The following is a 23,808-nucleotide window of genomic DNA, read 5'->3' as shown; positions in this document are numbered from 1 at the left end:
CTGCCGCATTCACTTTAAATAGGGCTCCGTCGAAATCCATTGAGATGACACCGTATGAATTATGGTTTGGAAAGAAACCTAAGTTGTCGTTTCTGAAAGTTTGGGGATGCGATGCTTATGTCAAGAAACTGCAACCTGAAAAGCTAGAACCCAAGTCGAAAAAATGCGTCTTCATAGGATACCCTAAGGAAACCATTGGGTATACCTTCTACCTCAGATCCGAAGGCAAGATCTTTGTTGCCAAGAATGGATCCTTTCTAGAGAAAGAGTTTCTCTCGAAAGAAGTAAGTGGGAGGAAAGTAGAACCTGATGAAGTACTGCCTCTTGAACCGGAAAGTAGCGCAACTCAAGAAAATGTTTCTGTGGTGCCTGCACCGACTAGAGAGGAAGTTAATGATGATGATCAAGGAACTTCGGATCAAGTTACTATTGAACTTCGTAGGTCCACAAGGACACGTTCCACACCAAAATGGTATGGCAACCCTGTCCTAGAAATAATGTTGTTAGACAACGGCGAACCTTCAAACTATGAAGAAGCGATGGCGGGCCCAGATTCCAACAAATGGCTTGAAGCCATGAAATCTGAGATAGGATCCATGTATGAAAACAAAGTATGGACTTTGACAGACTTGCCCAATGATCAGCGAGCCATAGAAAATAAATGGATCTTTAAGAAGAAGACGGACGCGGATGGCAATGTGACCATCTATAAAGCTCGGCTGGTCGCTAAGGTTTATCGACAAGTTCAAGGGGTTGACTACGATGAGACCTTCTCACCCGTAGCGAAGCTGAAGTCTGAATCATGTTAGCAATTGCCACATTCTATGATTTTGAGATATGGCAAATGGACGTCAAAACGGCATTCCTCAATGGTTTCCTTAAGGAAGAATTGTATATGATGCAGCTAGAAGGTTTTGTCGATCCTAAGAATGCTGACAAGGTATGCAAGCTCCAGCGCTCAATCTATGGGCTGGTGCAAGCATCTCGGAGTTGGAACATTCGCTTTGATGAGATGATCAAAGCGTTTGGGTTTACACAGATTTATGGAGAAGCCTGTGTTTACAAGAAAGTGAGTGGGAGCTCTGTAGCATTTCTCATATTATATGTGGATGACATACTATTGATGGGAAATGATATAGAACTCTTGGAAAGCACAAAGGCCTACTTGAATAAGTGTTTTTCAATGAAGGACCTTGGAGAAGCTGCTTATATATTAGGCATCAAGATCTATAGAGATAGATCGAGACGCCTCATTGGTCTTTCACAAAGCACGTACCTTGACAAGATATTGAAGAAGTTCAATATGGATCAGTCCAAGAAGGGGTTCTTGCCTGTATTAGAAGGTGTGAGATTGAGCACGGCTCAATGCCCGACCACAGCAGAAGATAGAGAAAAGAAGAGTGTCATCCCCTATGCCTCAGCCATAGGGTCTATTATGTATGCCATGCTGTGTGCCAGACCTAATGTAAACCTTGCCGTAAGTTTGGTAGGAAGGTACCAAAGTAATCCCGGCATGGAACACTGGACAGCGGTCAAGAATATCCTGAAGTACCTGAAAAGGACTAAGGATATGTTTCTCGTTTATGGAGGTGAAGAAGAGCTCGTCGTAAAGGGTTACGTCGATGCTAGCTTCGACACAGATCTAGATGACTCCAAGTCGCAAACCGGATACGTGTATATTTTGAATGGTGGGACAGTCAGCTCATGCTGTTGCAAGCAAAGTGTCGTGGCGGGATCTACATGTGAAGCAGAGTACATGGCAGCCTCAGAGGCAACACATGAAGCAATCTAGATGAAGGAGTTCATTACCGACCTAGGAGTTATTCCCAATGCATCGGGCCCGATGGCTCTCTTCTGTGACAACACTGGAGCTATTGCCCTGGCGAAGGAGCCCAAGTTTCACAAGAAGACCAGGCATATCAAGCATCGCTTCAACTCCATTCGTGAAAATGTTCAATATGGAGACATAGATATTTGTAAAGTGCATACGGACCTGAATGTCGCAGATCCGTTGACTAAACCTCCTCCACGAGAAAAACATGATCAACACCAGAACTCTATGGGTGTTCGATTCATCACAATGTAACTAGATTATTGACTCTAGTGCAAGTGGGGGACTGTTGGAAATATGCCCTAGAGGCAATAATAAAATGGTTATTATTATATTTCCTTGTTCATGATAATTGTCTATTGTTCATGCTACAATTGTGTTATCCAGAAATCGTAATACATGTGTGAATACATAGACCACAACATGTCCCTAGTGAGCCTCTAGTTGACTAGCTCGTTGATCAATAGATGGTTACGGTTTCCTGACCATGGACATTGGATGTCATTGATAATGGAATCACATCATTGGGAGAATGATGTGATGGCAAGACCCAATCCTAAGCATAGCACAAGATCGTGTAGTTCGTCTGCTAAAGCTTTTCTAATGTCAAGTATCGTTTCCTTAGACCATGAGATTGTGCAACTCCCGGATACCGTAGGAATGATTTGGGTGTGCCAACGTCACAACGTAATTGGGTGGCTATAAAGGCACACTACGGGTATCTCCGAAAGTGTCTGCTGAGTTGGCACGAATCAAGACTGGGATTTGTCACTCCGTGTGATAGAGAGGTATCTCTGGGCCCACTCGGTAAGACGTCATCAAAATGAGTTCAATGTGATCAAGGAGTTGATCACGGGATGATGTGTTATGCAACGAGTAAAGAGACTTGCCGGTAACGAGATTGAACAAGGTATAGGGATACCGATGATCGAATCTCGGGCAAGTATCATACCGGTAGACAAAGGGAACTGAATACGGGATTGATCGAATCCCCGACATTGTGGTTCATCCGATGAGATCATCGTGGAACATGTGGGAGACAACATGGGTATCCATATCCCGCTATTGCTTATTGGCCAGAGAGATGTCTCGGTCATGTCTGCATGATTCCCGAACCCGTAGGGTCTACACACTTAAGGTTTGGTGACGCTAGAGTTGTTACGGGAAATAGTATCTAGTTACCGAATGTTGTTTGGAGTCCCGGATAAGATCCCGGACGTCACGAGGAGTTCTGGAATGTTCTGAAGGTGAAGATTTATATATGGGAAGTCGTCATACGGTCACCGGAAGTGTTCGAGGGTTTATCGGTATTATACTGGGACCACCGAAGGGGTTCTGGGGGTCCACCGGGAGGGTCCACCTGCCTCGGAGGGCCCTATGGGATGTATGTGGAAGGGAACCAGCCCCGAAGTGGTCTGGGCGCCACCCCCCTTAGGGCCCATGCGCCTAGGGTCGGGGGGAACCCTAAAGGGGGCGCCCCCCTTGGCTTGGGGGGCAAGTCCCCTCCCCTTGGCCGCCGCCCTCCCTCTAGATCGCATCTAGAGGGGTTGGCCCCCTTTCCCCTTCACCCTATAAATAGAGGGGTGGAGGAGGGCAGCACGACCACTTCCATGGCGCAGCCCTCTGATGTCTACTACACAACCTTCTTCTTGTAGACATTGTTGGGCCTCCAAGTGCAGAGGTTTGCAGGACAGTAGCAAATTTCCCTCAAGTGGATGACCTAAGGTTTATCAATCCGTAGGAGGCGTAGGATGAAGATGGTCTCTCTCAAGCAACCCTGCAACCACATAACAAAGAGTCTCTTGTGTCCCCAACACACCCAATACAATGGTAATTGTATAGGTGCACTAGTTCGGCGAAGAGATGGTGATACAAGTGCAATATGGATAGTAGATATGAGTATTTGTAATCTGAAAATATAAAAATAGCAAGGTAACTAATGATAAAAGTGAGCATAAGCGGTATTGCAATGTGTGGAAATAAGGCCTAGGGTTCATACTTTCACTAGTGCAAGTCCTCTCAACAATAATAACATAATTGGATCACATAACTATCCCTCAACATGCAACAAAGAGTCACTCCAAAGTCACTAATAGCGGAGAACGAACGAAGAGATTATGGTAGGGTACAAAACCACCTCAAAGTTATTCTTTCCAATCAATCCGTTGGGCTATTCCTATAGGTGTCAGAAACAGCCCTAGAGTTCGTACTAGAATAACACCTTAAGACACAAATCAACCAAAACCCTAATGACACCTAGATACTCCAATGTCACCTCAAGTATCCGTGGGTATGATTATACGATATGCATCACACAATCTCAGATTCATCTATTCAACCAACACAAAGGACCTCAAAGAGTTCCCCAAAGTTCCTACCAGAGAATCACGACGAAAATGTGTGCCAACCCCTATGCATAGGTTCATGGGAGGAACCCGCAAGTTGATCACCAAAACATACATCAAGTGAATCACGTGATATCCCATTGTCACCACGGATATCCATGGCAAGACATACATCAAGTGTTCTCAAATCTTTAAAGACTCAATCCGATAAGATAACTTCAAAGGGGAAACTCAATTCATTACAAGAGAGTAGAGGGGGGAGAAAACATCATAGGATCCAACTATAATAGCAAAGCTCGCGATACATCAAGATCGTATCACCTCAAGAACACGAGAGAGAGAGAGAGAGATCAAACACATAGCTACTGGTACATACCCTTAGCCCCGAGGGAGAACTACTAACTCCTCGTCATGGAGAGCACCGGGATGATGAAGATGGCCACCGGAGAAGGATTGCCCCCTCCGGCAGGGTGCCAGAACGGGTCTAGATTGGTTTTCGGTGGCTACGGAGGCTTCTGGCGGCGGAACTCCCGATCTATTGTCGCTTCTGGAAGTTTTAGGATACGTAGGTATATATGGGTGAAAGAAATACGTCAGGGGACTGAAGGGGGGGCCACGAGGCAGGGGCGCACCCCCCACCCTCGTGAGCACCTCCCTTCTTTCCTAACGTGCACTCCAAGCTTTTCCGGTAGCTTTCCTTCCAAAAATAAATTCTCCAGTTGATTTCGTTCCGTTCCGACTCCGTTTGATATTCCTTTTCTTCGAAACACTGAAATAGGCAAAAAAACAACAATTCTGGGTTGGGCCTCCGGTTAATAGGTTAGTCCCAAAAATAATATAAAAATGGATAATAAAGCCCAATATTTCTCAAAACAGTAGATAACATAGCATGGAGCAATCAAAAATTATAGATATGTTGGAGACGTATCAAGCATCCCCAAGCTTAATTCCTGCTCGTCCTCGAGTAGGTAAATGATAAAAACAGAATTTTTAATGCGGAGTGCTACTTGGCATAATTTCAATGTGATTCTTCTTAATTGTGGTATGAATATTCAGATCCATAAGATTCAAGACAAAAGTTCATATTGACATAGAAATAATAATACTTCAAGCATACTAACAAAGCAATTATGTCTTCTCAAAATAACATGGCCAAAGAAAGCTATCCCTAAAGAATCATATAGTCTGGCTATGCTCTATCTTCACCACACAAAGTATTTAAATCATGCACAACCCCGATGACAAGCCAAGCAATTGTTTCATACTTTTGATGTTCTCAAACTTTTTCAATCTTTACGCAATACATGAGCGTGAGCCATGGACATAGCACTATAGGTGGAATAGAATGGTGGTTGTGGAGAAGACAAAAAAGGAGAAGATAGTCTCACATCAACTAGGCGTATCAACGGGCTATGAAGATGCCCATCAATAGATATCAATGTGAGTGAGTAGGGATTGCCATGCAACAGATGCACTAAAGCTTTAAATGTATGAAAGCTCAAAAAGAAACTAAGTGGGTGTGCATCCAACTTGCTTGCTCATGAAGACCTAGGGCATTTTGAGGAAGCACATCATTGGAATATACAAGCCAAGTTCTATAATGAAAGATTCCCACTAGTATATGAAAGTGACAACATAGGAGACTCTCTATCATGAAGATCATGGTGCTACTTTGAAGCACAAGTGTGGTAAAAGGATAGTAGCATTGTCCCTTCTCTCTTTTTCTCTCATTTTTTTGGGCCTTCTCTTTTTTTATGGCCTCTTTTCTTTTTTTTATTTGGGCTTCTTTGCCCTCTTTTATTTATTTATTTTCCTCCGGAGTCTCATCCCGACTTATGGGGGAATCATAGTCTCCATCATCCTTTCCTCACTGGGACAATGCTCTAATAAGGGTGATCATCACACTTTTTATTTACTTACAACTCAAGAATTACAACTCGATACTTAGAACAAGATATGACTCTATATGAATGCCTCCGGCAGTGTACCGGGATGTGCAATGATGCATGAGTGACATGTATGAAAGAATTATGAACGGTGGCTTTGCCACAAATACAATGTCAACTACATGATCATGCTAAGCAATATGACAATGATGAAGCGTCTCATAATAAACGGAATGGTGGAAAGTTGCATGGAAATATATCTCGGAATGGCTATGGAAATGCCATAATAGGTAGGTATGGTGGCTGTTTTGAGGAAGGTATATGGTGGGTTTATGGTACCGGCGAAAGTTGCGCGGTACTAGAGAGGCTAGCAATGGTGGAAGGGTGAGAGTGCGTATAATCCATGGAATCAACATTAGTCATAAAGAACTCACATACTTATCGCAAAAATCTATTAGTTATCGAAACAAAGTATTACACACATGCTCCTAGGGGGATAGATTGGTAGGAAAAGACCATCGCTCATCCCCGACCGCCACTCATAAGGAAGGCAATCAATAAATAAATCATGCTCCGACTTCATCACATAACGGTTCACCATACGTGCATGCTACGGGAATCACAAACTTCAACACAAGTATTTCTCAAATTCACAACTACTCAACTAGCATGACTCTAATATTACCATCCTCATATCTCAAAACAATCATCAAGTATCAAACTTCTCTTAGTATTCAACACACTCATAAGAGAATTTTATTATTCTTGAATACCTAGCATATTAGGATTTTAAGAAAATTACCATGCTATTTAAGACTCTCAAAATAATCTAAGTGAAGCATGAGAGTTCATCTATTTGTTCAAAATAAAACTACCACCATGCTCTAAAAGATATATAAGTGAAGCACTAGAGCAAATGACAAACTACTCCGAAAGATTTAAGTGAAGATCAATGAGTAGTCGAACAATTATGCAACTATGTGAAGACTCTCTAACATTTAATAATTTAAGATCTTGGTATTTTATTCAAACAGCAAGAAAAACTAAATAAAATAAAATGACGCTCCAAGCAAAACACATATCATCTGGCGAATAAAAATATAGATCCAAGTAAAGTTACCGATGAACGAAGACGAAAGAGGGGATGCCTTCTGGGGCATCCCCAAGCTTAGGATTTTGGTTGTCCTTTAATATTACCTTGGTGCCTCGGGCATCCCCAAGCTTAGGCTCTTGCCACTCCTTATTCCATAGTCCATCGAATCCTTACCCAAAACTTGAAAACTTCACAACACAAAACTTAACAGAAAACTCGTAAGCTCCGTTAGTATAAGAAAATAAATCACCACTTCAAGGTACTGTAATGAACTCATTATTTATTTATATTGGTGTTAAAACTACTTTATTCCAACTTCTCTATGGTTTATTAACTATTTTACTAGCCATAGATTCATCAAAATAAGCAAACAACACACGAAAAACAGAATCTGTCAAAAACAGAACAGTCTGCAGTAATCTGGATCAAACTTATACTTCTGGAACTCATAAAATTCTAAAATAAATTGCTGGACCTGAGGAATTTATATATTAATCATCTGAAAAAATAATTAACTAAATAGCACTCTCTAAATAAAAATGGCAGCAATTCTCGTGAGCGCTAAAGTTTCTGTTTTTTACAGCATGATCAACAAGACTCTCCCCAAGTCTTCCAATGGTTCTATTTGGCACAATCACTAATTAAAAGCATAAAACCACATCTAAACATAGGCTGGATGAATTATTTATTACTAAACAGGAACAAAAAGCAAGGAACTAAAATAAAATTGGGTTGCCTCCCAACAAGCGCTATCGTTTAATGCCCCTAGCTAGGCATGATGATTTCAATGATGCTCACATAAAAGATAAGAATTGAAACATAAAGAGAGCATCATAAAGAATATGACTCGCACATTTAAGTCTAACCCACTTCCTATGCATAGGGATTTTGTGAGCAAACAACTTATGATAACAAGAATCAACTTGCATAGGAAGGGAAAACAAGCATAGCTTCAAAACTTTAAGCACATAGAGAGGAAACTTGATATTATTGCAATTCCTACAAGCATATGTTCCTCCCTCATAATAATTTTCAGTAGCATCATGAATGAATTCAACAATATAACCAGCACCTAAAGTATTCTTTTCATGATCTACAAGCATAGAAATTTTATTACTCTCCACATAAGCAAAATTCTTCTCATTCGGGATAGTGGGAGTATCATAAGAGACTTGGATATGTTCAGAAAAAGGGTAATCATAATAATGACAAGTTTTAGAAATATAATCATCACTACTTTTTATAGCATATGTATCATCACAATAATTATCATAAGTAGGAGGCATGCTATCATCATTATAAATTTGCATATCAAAACTTGGGAGACTAAAAATATCATCTTCATTAAGCGTAGCATCCCCAAGCTTAGGATAAACATTAATTGCAGCAAATATATTCTCAAAAACATCATCTTCATCAAACATAGCATCCCCAAGCTTGGGCTTTTTCATATCATAAGCATAATCACTCTCATCATTAATAGTATAGATAGCACCAATAGTATAGCAATTATCATATTCTTCCAAGCAAGTGCCAAAAAGATTTTCAAGATCATAAGAAGTATCATTATCTTCCACAATTATTTTTTCATGAGGCACAATAGTAATAGGAGCTGCATTATTTGAGAGAGATATCTTTTTACCTCTCTTCCTTTTTCTTTTCTTCTTCTTCACCACGTCATGTGTGGGTTCAATCCTCTTTTTGGAGCTCCTTATTAATGAGATTGGTTGAATAGGAGGCTCCTCCTCGTTACTTGATTCATCATAAGAAATAATAGGAGGATATTGGGAAGTCTCTTCCCTTTCATTAGTATTCTCTTCATCTTCTATTTGTTTTCTTTTCTTTATGTAGTTGGCAATATAAGGATTTTCAATACAATTCACCGCACAATACATATAAATTTCCTCTAGATCAAAATCAAGAAGTTTATAACGGGCAAATTCTGGAAGATGCTTAGTTATACGTTTCATTTCTTCGTAACCCATAAGCAAACTAAGTTCATTATAATGTGTAAGGGAAATCAAGTCATCACAATTTTTGGACACGATACGATCATGAAACAATTTGCATTGGGTATTGAAATGATCATGTTCATTGCAAAGCTCACAAGCATGGCCAACATAATTTAAATTTTCAGCACATTCATCTAGCTCTTCTTGCAACAATTTAGTTTCTAAGTACTTATGCCTCTTGCAATATCTATCTTCCCTATTTGGTGTGTACTTACAAACCCAATGCACTCCACAGAAATTGACATGTTTACAGGAGACATTTTCATCATAACTAGTGCAATCATCATTAGTATCATGGATATTCAAAGAATTCATACTAACAACATTGCAATCATGCTCATCATTAAAATATTTAGTGCCAAACATTTTATAGATTTCTTCTTCTAGCACTTGAGCACAATTATCCTTTCCATCATACTCACGAAAGATATTAAAAAGGTGAAGCATATGAGACAAACTCAATTCCATTTTTTTATGGATTTCTTTTATAAACTAAACTAGTGATAAAACAAGAAACTAAAAGACTCGATTGCAAGATCTAAAGATATACCTTCAAGCACTCACCTCCCCGGCAACGGCGCCAGAAAAGAGCTTCATGTCTACTACACAACCTTCTTCTTGTAGATGTTGTTGGGCCTCCAAGTGCAGAGGTTTGTAGGACAGTAGCAAATTTCCCTCAAGTGGATGACCTAAGGTTTATCAATCCGTAGGAGGCGTAGGATGAAGATGGTCTCTCTCAAGCAACCCTGCAACCAAATAACAAAGATTCTCTTGTGTCCCCAACACACCCAATACAATGGTAAATTGTATAGGTGCACTAGTTCGGCGAAGAGATGGTGATACAAGTGCAATATGGATAGTAGATATGAGTATTTGTAATCTGAAAATATAAAAACAGTAAGGTAACTAATGATAAAAGTGAGTGTAAATGGTATTGCAATGTGTGGAAATAAGGCCTAGGGTTCATACTTTCACTAGTGCAAGTCCTCTCAACAATAATAACATAATTGGATCACATAACTATCCCTCAACATGCAACAAAGAGTCATTCCAAAGTCACTAATAGCGGAGAACGAACGAAGAGATTATGGTAGGGTACGAATCCACCTCAAAGTTATTCTTTCCAATCAATATGTTGGGCTATTCCTATAGGTGTCACAAACAGCCCTAGAGTTCGTACTAGAATAACACCTTAAGACACAAATCAACCAAAACCCTAATGTCACCTAGATACTCCAATGTCATCTCAAGTATCCGTGGGTATGATTATACGATATGCATCACACAATCTCAGATTCATCTATTCAACCAACACAAAGGACCTCAAAGAGTGCCCCAAAGTTCCTACCGGAGAATCACGACAAAAACGTGTGCCAACCCCTATGCATAGGTTCATGGGCAGAACCCGCAAGTTGATCATCAAAACATACATCAAGTGAATCACGTGATATCCCATTGTCACCACGGATATCCACGGCAAGACATACATCAAGTGTTCTCAAATTTTTAAAGACTCAATCCGATAAGATAACTTCAAAGGGGAAAATCAATTCATTACAAGAGAGTAGAGGGGGGAGAAAACATCATAGGATCCAACTATAATAGAAAAGCTCGCGATACATCAAGATCGTATCACCTCAAGAACACGAGAGAGGAGAGAGAGAGATCAAACACATAGCTACTGGTACATACCCTCAGCCCCGAGGGAGAACTAATCCGTCCTCGTCATGGAGAGCAGTGGGATGATGAAGATGGCCACCGGAGAAGGATTGCCCCCTCCGGCAGGGTGCCGGAACAGGTCTAGATTGGTTTTCGATGGCTACGGAGGCTTCTGGCGGCGGAACTCCCGATCTATTATCGCTTCTAGAAGTTTTAGGATACATAGGTATATACGGGTGAAAGAAATACGTCAGGGGACCGAAGGGGGGGCACAAGGCAGGGGGGCGCACCCTAGGGGGGTGGGCGCGCCCCCCACCCTCGTGAGCACCTCCTTCTTTCCTGACGTGCACTCCAAGCTTTTCCGGTAGCTTTCCTTCCAAAAATAACTTCTCCAGTTGATTTCATTCCGTTCCGACTCCGTTTGATATTCTTTTTCTTCGAAACACTGAAATAGGCAAAAACAGCAATTCTGGGCTGGGCCTCCGGTTAATAGGTTAGTCCCAAAAATAATATAAAAGTGGATAATAAAGCCCAATATTGCCCAAAACAGTAGATAACATAGCATGGACCAATCAAAAATTATAGATACATTGGAGACGTATCACCATCCCTCTCCCAACATCTCCTCCTCCTCCATTGAGCTTGGCGAAGCCCTGCCGGAGAACTGCGAGCTCCACCACCACGCCGTCGTGCTGTTGTACGTGTGTTGAACGCGGAGGCGCCGTTGTTTGGCACTTATATCAAAATGAACCGCGATCTAAATCGCTACGAGTACGACTCCTTCATCCGCGTTCTTGTAACGCTTATGTTTCGCGATCTTTAAGGGTATGAAGATACACTCCCCTATGTCTCATTGCTAGTCTCTCCATAGATTGATCTTGGTGATGCGTAGAAATTTTTTAATTTCTGCAACGATCCCCAACAAAAATGAGGCCCTTTGCTCGCTCCACTTGGCCGTTTGACTGCGGATGGGCAACAAACGCTAAGTCCAGTCGGATGCCCTGCATCATGCAGAAATGGGCCAAGGCACGTTTGGCAAAGTTTGTGACATTGTCGGTGATGATGTTGTGTGGTATGCCATACTGGATGGTGATGTCGGCGATGAAAGTCACAGCAGTCGGACCATTCAACTTCTTGATTGGTTTTGCTTCTATCCACTTGGTGAACTTGTCCACCGCGACAAGCAGAGTCATGCCACCGCGTGTTGTCTTGAATGGTCCCACCATATCCAGCCCCCAGAGGGCGAAGGGCCAGGCAAAGGGGATGGTCTTGAGTGCAGAAGCCGGCTGATGTGGCTTGAGCGGAACTTCTGGCACCCTTTGCATTTCTGGACCAAGTCTTTGGCGTCTTCTAGAGCAGTCGGCTAGAAAAACCCATGGCGGAAAGCTTTGGCAACAAGTGCTCTTGAAGCCGCGTGGTGGCCACACTCGCCTTGTTGGATATCTTTGAGGATTGCTTGACCTTGCTCTGGCTCCACGCAACGCTGGTACAAACCAGTGACACTGGACCTCACAAGTTCTCTGTTGACAATGGTGTATGTTGTTGCCCGGCGTTGGACTCGCCGGGCCGAGATCTCATCAGTCGGCAGCTCTTTGTTCACCAGAAAGTTGAGGATGGGTCGTGCCCATGAAGGTGCTGCTATTTCTTCGACTGCCAGAATTGCAACTTGCACGAGGGCGGTTGGGCCGGGAGGCGGCGAGTTGGAGTTGGCTACCGCTTGCTGAGTCGATGAAGTCCTCGGGCCGACTGCTGCAGTCCCTGGGCCGGGTGCGGCTGCTGCAGTCCCCGGGCCGCCTGCCGAATTCCCCGGGTCGCCTGCCGAATTCCCCGCGCCGGCTGCTGAGGTCCTCAAGTCGGATCCGACTACTTCAGGAGGAGCCGACACAAAGATGGAATCTGACTCTGGCGATGGCTTGACAGACGGCTTAAGGAGGCGTTGCAGGGCAACCCCGGCTGGTATTGCTTGCCGGGTGGAGCCGATTCGTGCCAAGGCATCTGCTTGCTCATTGTCATTTCTTGGCACATGTAGGAACTCGCACCCTTCAAAATATCTGCTGAGTTGCTGGACGAGGAAGCGGTAGCTTGCCATGTTTGCATCTTCAGCGTCTCGGTCGCCTGACGACTGCTGGACCACCAAGTCAAAATCTCCATAACACAAGATCCGGCGTATGCCGAGTTCCTTGGCAAGCCGGAGCCCGTGAATGAGTGCTTCGTATTCAGCAATGTTGTTGGAGGCGGCAAAGTGGATTTGCAACACATATCTGAGCTTGTCGCCTTTGGGAGAGGTGAGGACGGTGCCGGCTCCCAAACCGATGCGCATCTTGGAACCATCAAAGTGCATCCGCCAATGGGTGGAGTCTGGCGCTGGCGGCAGGTACTGGGTCTCAGCCCAGTCGATGAGGAAGTCGGCTAGTGCTTGTGACTTGATGGCGGTGCGAGGCTGGTAGTAGATGGTGTAGGGGGCCAAATCTATGGCCCATTTGGCCACTCGGCCCGAAGCATCTCGGCTTCCAATGATCTCAGCAAGAGGAGTAGTGCAGACAACAGTGATTGGGTGCTCTTGAAAGTATGGCTTCAGCTTCTTGGCGACAAAGTGTACGCCGTAGCACATCTTCTGATAGTGCGGGTAGTTCTGCTTGGAGGCGGACAACACTTCACTCAGGTAATACACCGGCCTCTGGACTGGTAGTGCTTTGCCTTCTTCCTTGCATTCCACAACTATGACTGTGCTGACCACCTGGCTGGTGGCGGCGATGTAAAGAAGCATGGGCTCCTTAGCAGTCGGAGCCGCCAGGACAGGCGGGGTGGTCAGCATCTTCTTGAGCTGGAGATAAGCTTCATCCGCCTTGTCGTTCCACTCGAAAAAAGTGGTCTTCTTCATGAGTTGGTACAGGGGAAGAGCCTTCTCGCCCAACCGACTGATGAAACGGCTGATGGATGCCAAGCAGCCGGTGAATTTTTGCACGTCCGACAGTCGGGTGGGCACCTCCATCCTCTGGATGGCCTTGATCTTCATAGGGTTACACTCTATGCCGCGCTCTAAGACCAGAAAACCAAGAAGCTGGCTGGCTGGTACTCCAAAGACGTATTTCTCCGGGTTGAGCTTGATCTAAAATCGGCGCAAGTTTTCAAAGGTCTCCTTGAGGTCTTCTAGTAGTGTTCCACGCTTCTCCGTCTTCACCACAACATCGTCCACATAGACGTGGGCATTTCTGTCGAGTTTCTTGAGGAGACACTTCCGCATGCAACGTTGAAATGTGGCGCCGGCATTTCTCAAGCCGAACGTCATGGTCAGGTAACAAAAGGCTCAGAATGGCGTGATGAAGGTGGTCTTCAGCCTATCGGCCGAGTTCAGCTTGATCTGATGATACCCTGAGTATGCATCCAAAAAGCTCAACAGCTCGCATCTGGCTGTGGAGTCAATAACTTGGTCAATTCTTGGCAAAGTAAATGGGTCTTTGGGGCAAGCTTTGTTGAGGCTGGTATAATCAATACACATGCGCCACTACTTATTCTTCTTCAGCACAAGGACTGGGTTGGCTAACCATTCGAGAAAAAACACCTCCATGATGAAGCCGGCTGCTAGAAGCCGGGCTATCTCTTCTCCAACAACTCTTCTCTTCTCTTCTGACAGGCGGTGCAAGGGCTGCCTGACTGGCTTGGCATCAGGTCAGACATGTAGCTTATGCTCGGCGAAATCCGTCGGAACACCCGGCATGTCCTTGGGAGACCATGCAAAGATGTCCCGGTTCTCATGGAGGAAATCGACGAGGTCGCTTTCCTATTTGCTGTCAAGGTTCGCGCCTATGACAACGTGCCTCTCGGGGTGCTCCGGGTCCAAGGGTATCTTCTTTGTTTCTTTGGCCGGCTTGAACGAGCCCTCAGCTTCCGACTCCTTGGGGTTGGGTGACATTTCCGGCTGCTTGCCTGCCACTGCCACAACCCGGTCAAGGAGCCGCTTTTCAGCCGCGATCACGAGGGACTCAGCTAGCCGGCTGCTGTCTACCATGCAGGCAGATGACTTCTTGTAGTCCCCAGTTATGGTTAGGATTCCCTTGGTGCTTGGCATCTTCATCTTGAGGTAGGCGTAGTGGGGGACCGCCATGAACTTGGACAGAGCAGGTTGGCCAAGCAGTGGGTGATAAGGGCTCTCAAGGTCCACCACCTCAAACCAGACTGGCTCTCAGCGAAAGTGTTCTTTGTCTCCAAAGAGGGCGTCAATTTGAGTCTTGCCGATTGGTGAGCTGGAAAGGCCAGGAACTATGCCATGGAATACAGTCCGACTGGGCTGAAGCTGCCTCTGTTTGATTCCTAACTTCTCCATAGTGTCTCGGTACAGGATGTTGATGCTGCTGCCGCCATCTATCAGGACTCGGGAGAAGCGAGCATCCCGCCTTTCTGTGGCAAAAGTGGCATCCAAAGCCAGGGCATAAGAACCGGGATTGGGCATCACCTCCGGGTGGTCAGCTCTGCTCCAGCTGATGGGCTTCTCAGACCAATGCATGAACTCGGGGGTCTCTGATGCGACTGCATTTACTTCTTGTTGTCGCTGTCGTCTGTTGTGCCTATCGTCAGCCACGCTGGTGAACACGACATAAGCTCCATGCTCTTCAGGTTATTCATCTTGTATGGCACCAACTGGCCGAACCGCCAGCTACTGGGGAGGAGGAGGCGGCGGCCGGCAGGCAGAGGAGGCGGGAGTCCATCACCCTTGGCGATCCGGGTGAGACAGTGGCATTTCTGAGTGGTGTGGTTGGACGGCTTCACGCCATTGTGGAACTTGCAGGAGGCATCAATAGTCTGCTCATACGAGAAGGCAGGCAACCAGTTGGGCTTGCCGCCCTTCTGACGCTTGGGTGGAGGCTGCCCCTCTGGCTGTTGATCTTCGACTGTCGCCACCTACCGGCTTGTGGAAGCCGCTACGTGGCCTTGCGCTTGTTGTCATTCGGTTGCTGATGCCGACTGATGTTGCCAGCCGGAGTCCGAGGAGCTTGAGGAGCCATTTTGCCAAATGCGTCAACTTAGATTTCCGCCTTCATGGAGGAGTCGACCGTGGTGTACTTGCCTGCTATGATCAGCAGTTCATCGAGGGTCGTCGGCTCGTCGCAGAGAAGCCGGTGCTTGAGGAGGGTGCCTTCTCGGCACCCGGCAGTGAAGTACTCGATGGCCTACACCTCGTGCACGCCCTCGCAGGAGTTGCGTAGCTCGGCCCAGCGCGTGAGGTAGTCACGAGTCGACTCGTTGGGGCCTTGGACGCATAAGGAGAGCTGGCGAGGCTTGGGCGGCCGCTTGTACGTGCTGGTGAAGTTGCGGATGAAGGCTTCAGTGAAATCAACCCAGCTGTTGATGTTGTGGGGCTTCAGGCTGTTCAACCACGTCCGGGCTGTGCCCTGGAGCATGAACGGAACGTACTTCACGGCAACGCGCTTGTTGCCGTTGGAGATGCTGACGGCTGTGGAGTAGTCGACCAGTCAGTCCTCCGGCTTCATGGAGCCGGTGTACTTGGGTGTATCTCTCAGGAGCATGAACCCTTTGCGGAAGGGCTCATCTCGGATGCGGGGGCCAAAACAAGGCAGACCCAGCTCGTCTTCTTCTTCTAGTGTCAGGGATCGGTTGAGGCGGTCGATCCGGCGGCGGGCGTCGTTCTCTCCGACTCCTTCTTAATGACCGAGGCGGTCACTGAGTGTCGGGTGGTCAACAGGCGCCGGGGAAATGCGCCTATCCCTGCGGGGAGGGGAGGCGGACAGTCGTCTCGTCGCCGCACAGCTCTTGGGCGGCCGTCTTGGTCACGCTCGATGGTGATGCGAGTCCGGTTGCGGCTGGCAGCCGGCTCCTTGTCTCTCCTATCACGGACGCCACCAGTCGGCGTCCGGGATGTCGCGCCTTGGCCCTGGCGAGGAGGCGGATCATCGTTTCGCCAGTTGGGCGCTTCAGTGCGGCAACCAGCCTCTTGCTGCTCAGCAGCCGCGTCAAGGAGCTGCTGGACACGCTCCGTCATGTGGCGATGCTCGTTGCCCTCGAGTTTGTCGAGCTCGTCTGCTGCCGCCTGGGCAGCTCGTATGTTCTCTGCAGGCGTGGCATAGACGGGACGATCTGCCCCGAACATGCTGGCGATGGTCGCGCCACGCTGCCGGATCAGGCCAATGCGGCTAGGCCCACCAGGAGCCGGCGTGCCGCCGACAGCACGGTCCATCTCACGCTAGTAGGCCTCCGAAAGGCGTCTCATGCTGGACAGTCGATTGGCGCTTTTGACGAGCTGGACACGGCGTGCCTCCAGCTTCTCCGCGTCGGCGTCTTCCGGGATGGGCGCGGTCAGGTCTTGCATCGCCACCTGCAACGGATCCTGGCCACCTCCGCCAGAGTGCTCGCCATGGCTGATGACGAGCACCTCCGTGACGGTACTGCCGCTGCTGTCCGCGCGAGGAAGCGGTTGCTCATAGACCACCACGTTGGTGGGGAACGCGTCAAGCGACGGCGTGTCAGACTCGACAAGCATCGGCTCGGTGGAGCCAACCGACTCCAAGTCCATAGCAGGCTCGCTGGCGACGTGGAGCTGATCGAGGAGGCTAACGAGGTGGCTCTCGGGGCCTTTTGTGCCCGCATCAGACGCGGGCTCGTCGGAGAGGCGAATCTCGCCAACAAGATCGGCGAGGTAGCTCGCCGCACAGGTGACCTCCGCGGCGTGCAGCGCGTCGGCGCAGACGCCATCTGGCGTGCCGGGCTGGCTGCGCTCGCCAGGAAGGAACAAGTTTCCTGTCCAGAACAGGTCTCCGGGAGACGGTGCACCTCGCCCCACGGTGGGCGCCAAATGTCGGGGGTTGGGTGCGACATATGACAACGAATGGCTTACCATGGAGGGAGCGAGTAGAACGTCGCCGGTGCCTGGAAGCGGGATGAGGCGTAGACGCGAACGCCGACGCACTTTACCCAGGTTCGGGGCTCTCCTAGGAGATAACACCCCTAGTCCTACTCTGCGGGGTCTCCGCATGATCACTAAGGCACTAGTGAGTACAAATGGTGCTCCTCGAGCTGTATGCTAGAGGTAGAAGAAGGCAGGCACGCTCTCTCCTTTCTCTAGGTATGAGTCTAGTTCTAACAGGTTGGGAACCCTTTGCATGGGTGCCCTGGGGGGTTTATATAGGCCTACCCCCCAGGGGTATAATTGTAATCCGACCGGGTGTAGGTCCCAGCTGTCAGTGTCTCTGGTCGCCGGCTTCTCCGCCGGCTGCTGGGGCCGCCGCTTGGTGGGACCCGCCGACTGGTCTGGTACGGAGCCGACAGGCCGCTCCCGCCGCTCGCGGGTCTTGCCTCCTGCCGATTACTGTAGCCGCGATGCTAATGACGCATGCTTGGTCAAGGGAGCGTGGCTACAGTCCCGCCGCCTGGTGGGAGATCACGGTGGCCACTCCGGGTCTCATCTGGTTAATGGTGCACGGGCCCCGAGGAAGGAACGGGCCGCCTGCTGGGAGCCATCCTCCCTCAGGTCCGACTGGTCAGGCTTCCGCCGTCTTCCGGGCTCTCGCTGTCCAGTAGGGCCCACCGCCTGCAGGCCGTACCGACAGGTCGTCATGGGAACAGGGCTCCGCCTGCTAGAAGTGACGTCAGGGATGGAGTGGCAACAGTGCCACGCCGGGCAGAGATCTCCGGCTGTACAGAGCACTGTGGCCACGCCCGACCCTGGATACGGGGGTGATGGGCTACAGTGTAGCCTTACACTGTCTTGTCTTCTTAATGGGAGCGCAGACTCTGAGGGCGCGGTGGGCCGCCGGCTAGGAGCCGGCCTCTCTGGAGGCCGCCTGCAAAAAGTCGGCCCGTCTTGGAGCCGTCCTCTTGAGCTTAGCCGCCTTCCGGCAGCCGGCCGCTTGGGACAGTCGGCCACCATAAGGCGGCGCTTCTTCTTGATGTCTCAAGGGGCGCAGCTAGCCCTAATGTGTTGAAAGGCTCAGGGGGCTCGGGTTAGGCTACTCGTGGCCCATTACTCCGACAACAACACTTAAATCACTTAAATTTCACTGCCTTCATATAATTTTGGTACATTTATTGTTCCTCGCTTCATCTATCAATTAATACCCTTCCCTGATTTTTGTTGTTGCAAATAGCAACCACTTGATTTTAAAAAATTTATGCGGCTGCCTATCTGAAAATAAACAGTTGTCTAGCTCTTGAGGTTTTCATGCAACCTAATAAAATATTAACATTATTTCGACAAAGTAAAAGTTACTTCTTTATTGAAATATGTTTTATCGTGGTTGCAGGATTTGTCTCTCATTCTCCTTCTGTTATCTCCACACTTGATGTTTTTATGTGTCTTCGCATCAAAAGATTTGGACAGTGAGCATTGGAGTTTGAACTGGCACATTTGATGTGAGAGGAAGAGATGTCTCTCATGCAACATGGAGTGGGTTGATGGTGTGGCAGCTCAGGATACTGTACAAGTGATAACATAGATTTCATCTATCAAGTTTGAACAAATTATGGATCTTAATGTTTGCCTCCTATTCAGTTGTGGCTTTGTTCGCAGGTTTTCAATATTATTTAGTACAATCAATATCTTAATTTTTTACTGTATATTTTGTGTGCTGATGCGCCATTTAGGTTGGGATGATAGTAGAAAGACACTACTCCTTCTGATCCCAATTGATGGACGCTACTTTAGTACAATTTCGTCAATTTATATGGATTGGAGGGAGTAACTTTTTCTCACGAAATGAGGCCGAAAGCAGATGTTCCATGGGGAAGGAGTGGGTGGTACTTGGTTGTTGCGGAAAGCGAAAACCGAAGAACAACATCAATATTTGGCACGGCACAATAGTAAACCAGAGGCATACATTGCTTGGCATATGCGTTCATATTTCTTTTATCATTTCACTCGGTCTAGCATCTCTATATTGTCCCGTGCCAACGTATAGGCATTCAACTAGTCAAATTAAAAATGGGTCGTGAATGGATCGGCAGGCGGACAAAAAGAGAACGCGCGTCCGTTTGGGTCGGCGCGTTGGGCCGACTTTTCTGTTCGCCGCGGGCCAACGTTAAATGGGCCATGAATGGGTCGGCAGGCGGACAAAAAACTTTAATCATGATACCTTTCATCAGAAAAATGAAATAAAGCGTACATGTTACTACTAGATTTGGTTACAAGAAGGCACAAAGGTAACAAGATAGCAACAAACTCAGGTACCTGCAACAGAACTATTTCAAGCTAACTAAAGAGTCCGCTGCACGTACAACAACTTCACTATGGATGTGAAAAGTGTAGAATCCGTCGCCCCTTTGGGTTATGATATGAGGAGCATGAACATGAATCCAAAGTGTTTAATCAAGTAAGTATTGTGCATCACACATGCTTGCCGCTTAGTTTGTCACGGGTCTATCCAAACAATTTGAAGTAAACAATTTTCCATTCATGCGAGAAATTCATTACATCATAGGAGCGCATGATCCAAGACTCCTGAGATTTACATTCAGATGCTACGTGTTGACTGGCTGGCTAGCCTTTCCCCGCCACACAAACCTGTCAGTGCCTTCCATGACCCAAAAACTTGTAAGAGGCCCCCGCAAGAAAAAAACTTGCAAGAAGACATCTTTCGTGTATTCCCTGTCACTACTACAACTTACAAGGAACTAGTGGGAGCAGCCACACCTTTCCGCGAGCTTCCTCAGTAGCGGGAGACTTGGGGTGCGTTTGGTTTCTTGGCAAAAGTCGTTTTTGCCATGCTAGGCTAGGCTTGCCGTTTGGTAGCACAAATATATTCTAGCTTTTGGAGGCATCTAGCATCGCTCGGCTAGAAAATCCTCGCTCCGCGGGGAGAGCCGATTCGGGTCGCCCTCGACGGCAAAGCCAGAACGCGCGAAAAAATCTAGGCGGAACTCTCCGGATGGATAAGTCCGTCTGCAACAAATCCCTAAATCTACGTTCTCCACTCCGACCTCCTCCTCCACTTTCCCCTCCGATTTTTGCTCATCTCAATGAAATCCTCCGAAGCTGCAGAGATAAATCGAGCGAGTTGGCTCAAGTTGCCCTCCACGATTAGCTGAAGGCGCATCAGATTTGACAGGGAAAGCTTACATCCGCCTTGCTCAAGTCTTCGTCCGCCCCCATCCGCCTTGCTCAGGTCTATGTCCGCCTCATCTCTTGATTTCTCCTGTGTATGTGTGTGCACTTTTCTTGGCAATAGATCAGCTGGTTCAGGAATTGATTAGTACTAGAAGCAACAAATCATAAATACTATCTTTCTATACTCCCCATCATCTTATCTAAGGCTGGATTCTTGTTGGGTGACCTGGCTTTGGGATTAGATTGGTACAGCTAAGGTGATAGCAAACTGTAGTATAATGCCACTGTGGCGTTGCGGTTGGGAAGGATATTGTTGTTGGCAGGCACCCAGCTCTTGATTTTTATTCCAAACCAGACTCCAATTGAGTAGCTTATAGGAGTGCATGGCAGGAATTGATTTTACTGGAACATGTATGATGCATCTGCATCTGAATCCTTAATTTGGTTTGTACTGAATATGCATACAGAGCTATCTACTTAGCAGGCATCTGAACTGATTCATTAGTTCTGCATATGTATTTTCTAGTGCCTGCATCTTATTTTCATTTATATCAACAAAGGTTTGTCTACGATAGTCCTAGACTGTATATACTACGTGTTGTGTGGGTTATTAATATTCGATCTTCTTTGATTTATTTATAGATGGACGACAGTGCGCAAATTAAAAGAAAAATTGCGTTCTTTAGTGCTTTTGTAGTGGCATATTGTTATCATATATCTAAGCAACTCTAGTCACCCTACAAGATACTCATTATTAGAGAGAAATAAAGAAAGAATGGCATATCTACGAAAATTGTATTGCGGTGAGGAGAAACACTGCATTGGCGAATTGCGCATGGAAAAATCAGTGTTCTTCAAACTGTGTGATAAATTACGGAGTATGGGTCCACTTAAAGATACATGGCATTGTACTGTAGAGGAGCAAGTTGCCATGTTCCTCACTACAGTAGGGCATCATAAGAAAAATATCAACATTAGTTTCCATTTCACAAGGTCAGGTGAGACAGTGAGTCGTCACTTCAACAGAGTTTTATTTGCAATTGGGAAACTTGGACCAGAAATGCTTAGGCATCGAACACTTGATACACCATCAAAGATTGAAGGCAACCCACGATTTGATCCGTATTTTAAGGTATAGTATAGTGCCCATCTAGTTACCCATAAATTTTAAAATAATTTCATAGTGCAGTAGGTGTATTACTAATTAATTGTTACTTGGATGTTTAGGACTGTATTGGTGCTATTGAGGGTACACATGTTCCATGTAACGTTCCATCTCGGATAGTCGACAGATTTCGTGGCAGGAAACCATTCCCTACCCAAAATGTTCTTGCGGCGGTTGACTTTGATTTGTTATTCACTTATGTTTGTGCGGGCTGGGAAGGTTCAGCCCACGATTCAACTGTTTTACGACATTCTCTTGAGCATCCAAATGGCCTTAGAGTCCCTGAAGGTAAGCTCCTGCATTTGTTACATACTTCCTCCGTCCGTGAATAAGTGTACTTCTAGCTTTTGTCCTAAGACAAAGTTTTAAAATTTTGACCAACTATGTACAAAAGAGTAGTGACATATATGACATCAAATTGATATGTTATGAAAATACATTTCAAAACAAGATCTAGTGATACTAATTTAGTGCCATAAATGTTGCTATTTTTCCCTATAAAGTTGGTCAAAGTTTTAAAACTTTGACTTAAGACAAAAGCTAGAAGTACACTTATTCGCGGACGGAGGGAGTATGAACATAGAACATATAGAGTGAATGAGTGATTAATTGTTGATAATGTCATGTTAGGTAAATACTATCTTGCGGATGCGGGTTATGCAGCTAGGAGAGAATTCCTACCACCGTTCCGTCAAACTCGATATCATTTGCGTGAATGGAGGGGTAATAATAGACCCCGCACCCAGAATGAGCTATTCAACTTAAGGCACTCATCCCTTCGTACAACCGTTGAAAGGCATTTGGGACATTAAAGAACCGTTTCAAAGTTCTGACAACTAGGCCTTACTATCCCTTTCCTTCACAAGTATATGAGTCGTCATAGCATGTTGTATCCTTCACAACTGGATATTACTAAACGGGGGTCCTGATGAACTAGTCTACAGTGAGCACAACTGGTTTGAGCAATATCCAAGATCAGCTGGCCGTGTCCAACGGGATTTACGTGAGGAACAAAGGGAGGTGCTTAAAGATAGGGATACCATGGCAGCCAATATGTGGAGAAATAGGCATAATGTTAGACGTGGTTGATTTTTTTCAAGCTTTATGTATGAGTTTGTTGATTCTAAGTTGCATTGCCACTTAGAAGAACAACTTGTGTGTTTTCTTTCTTCAACTTGTAACTATGATTTATTTCCCTTGGTACGAGTGGCAATGCGATATGCATCTCAGAGGTGTTGTTCTGTCTTTGAATTATAAAATTTAATTGATGCCACAGGGATATGGTAGGTAATAACATGGTGTGGCAGCCCCAAGTTGTAGATGAAATGCTACGTTACTACAAGGAGAAGATTCAGTCTGAGGGAGAACAATTTGTCTTCAAAGAGACACATCAGGAGGAGTGTGCAAAACAAATCAATGCAAAGTTTACCACCGCCTTCACACAAAGGCAAGTTTATCACAAGTTCCATAAGCTGAAAGGTAAATGAAAGATCATACTAGAGGCGAAGAACTTAAGCGGTGCCAATTTTGATGATGTCAACAAGATAATATTATATGATGAAACTGAAGTTGTTCAATGAAGAACGTGAGCACTACTTCTAAATTTTGTCAAACTATATTTCCATCTTGTATTATGTTTTATTTTCTATAACTAACATTTTCATGCTTCCTTCTCTCTTCCAGAACAAAGACAAAAGGGCAAAATATATCAATGTGCCTATTGCCAACTTTGATGAGATGGAGTTCATATTGCAGGATAAGCA

The 23,808-nt window shown here is 46.0% G+C and overlaps 1 protein-coding gene across 1 annotated transcript; it reads left to right on the top strand.

Annotated features, from left to right (window-relative positions):
* Window positions 1–20,820: 20,820 nt before the first annotated feature.
* Window positions 20,821–23,276, top strand: LOC125550268. Its single transcript, XM_048713231.1, has 4 exons — window positions 20,821–20,938; window positions 21,879–22,012; window positions 22,108–22,333; window positions 22,676–23,276. Exons 2-4 carry the CDS (start codon window positions 21,941–21,943, stop codon window positions 22,855–22,857), a joined length of 480 nt encoding a protein of 159 aa, XP_048569188.1. The 5' UTR covers window positions 20,821–20,938; window positions 21,879–21,940; the 3' UTR covers window positions 22,858–23,276.
* The last annotated feature ends 532 nt before the right edge of the window (window positions 23,277–23,808 follow it).

Source organism: Triticum urartu, chromosome 1, assembly GCF_003073215.2.
Source record: "Triticum urartu cultivar G1812 chromosome 1, Tu2.1, whole genome shotgun sequence".
NCBI classification, from domain to species: domain Eukaryota; kingdom Viridiplantae; phylum Streptophyta; class Magnoliopsida; order Poales; family Poaceae; genus Triticum; species Triticum urartu.
This window is presented reverse-complemented; position numbering and strand designations above follow the sequence as displayed.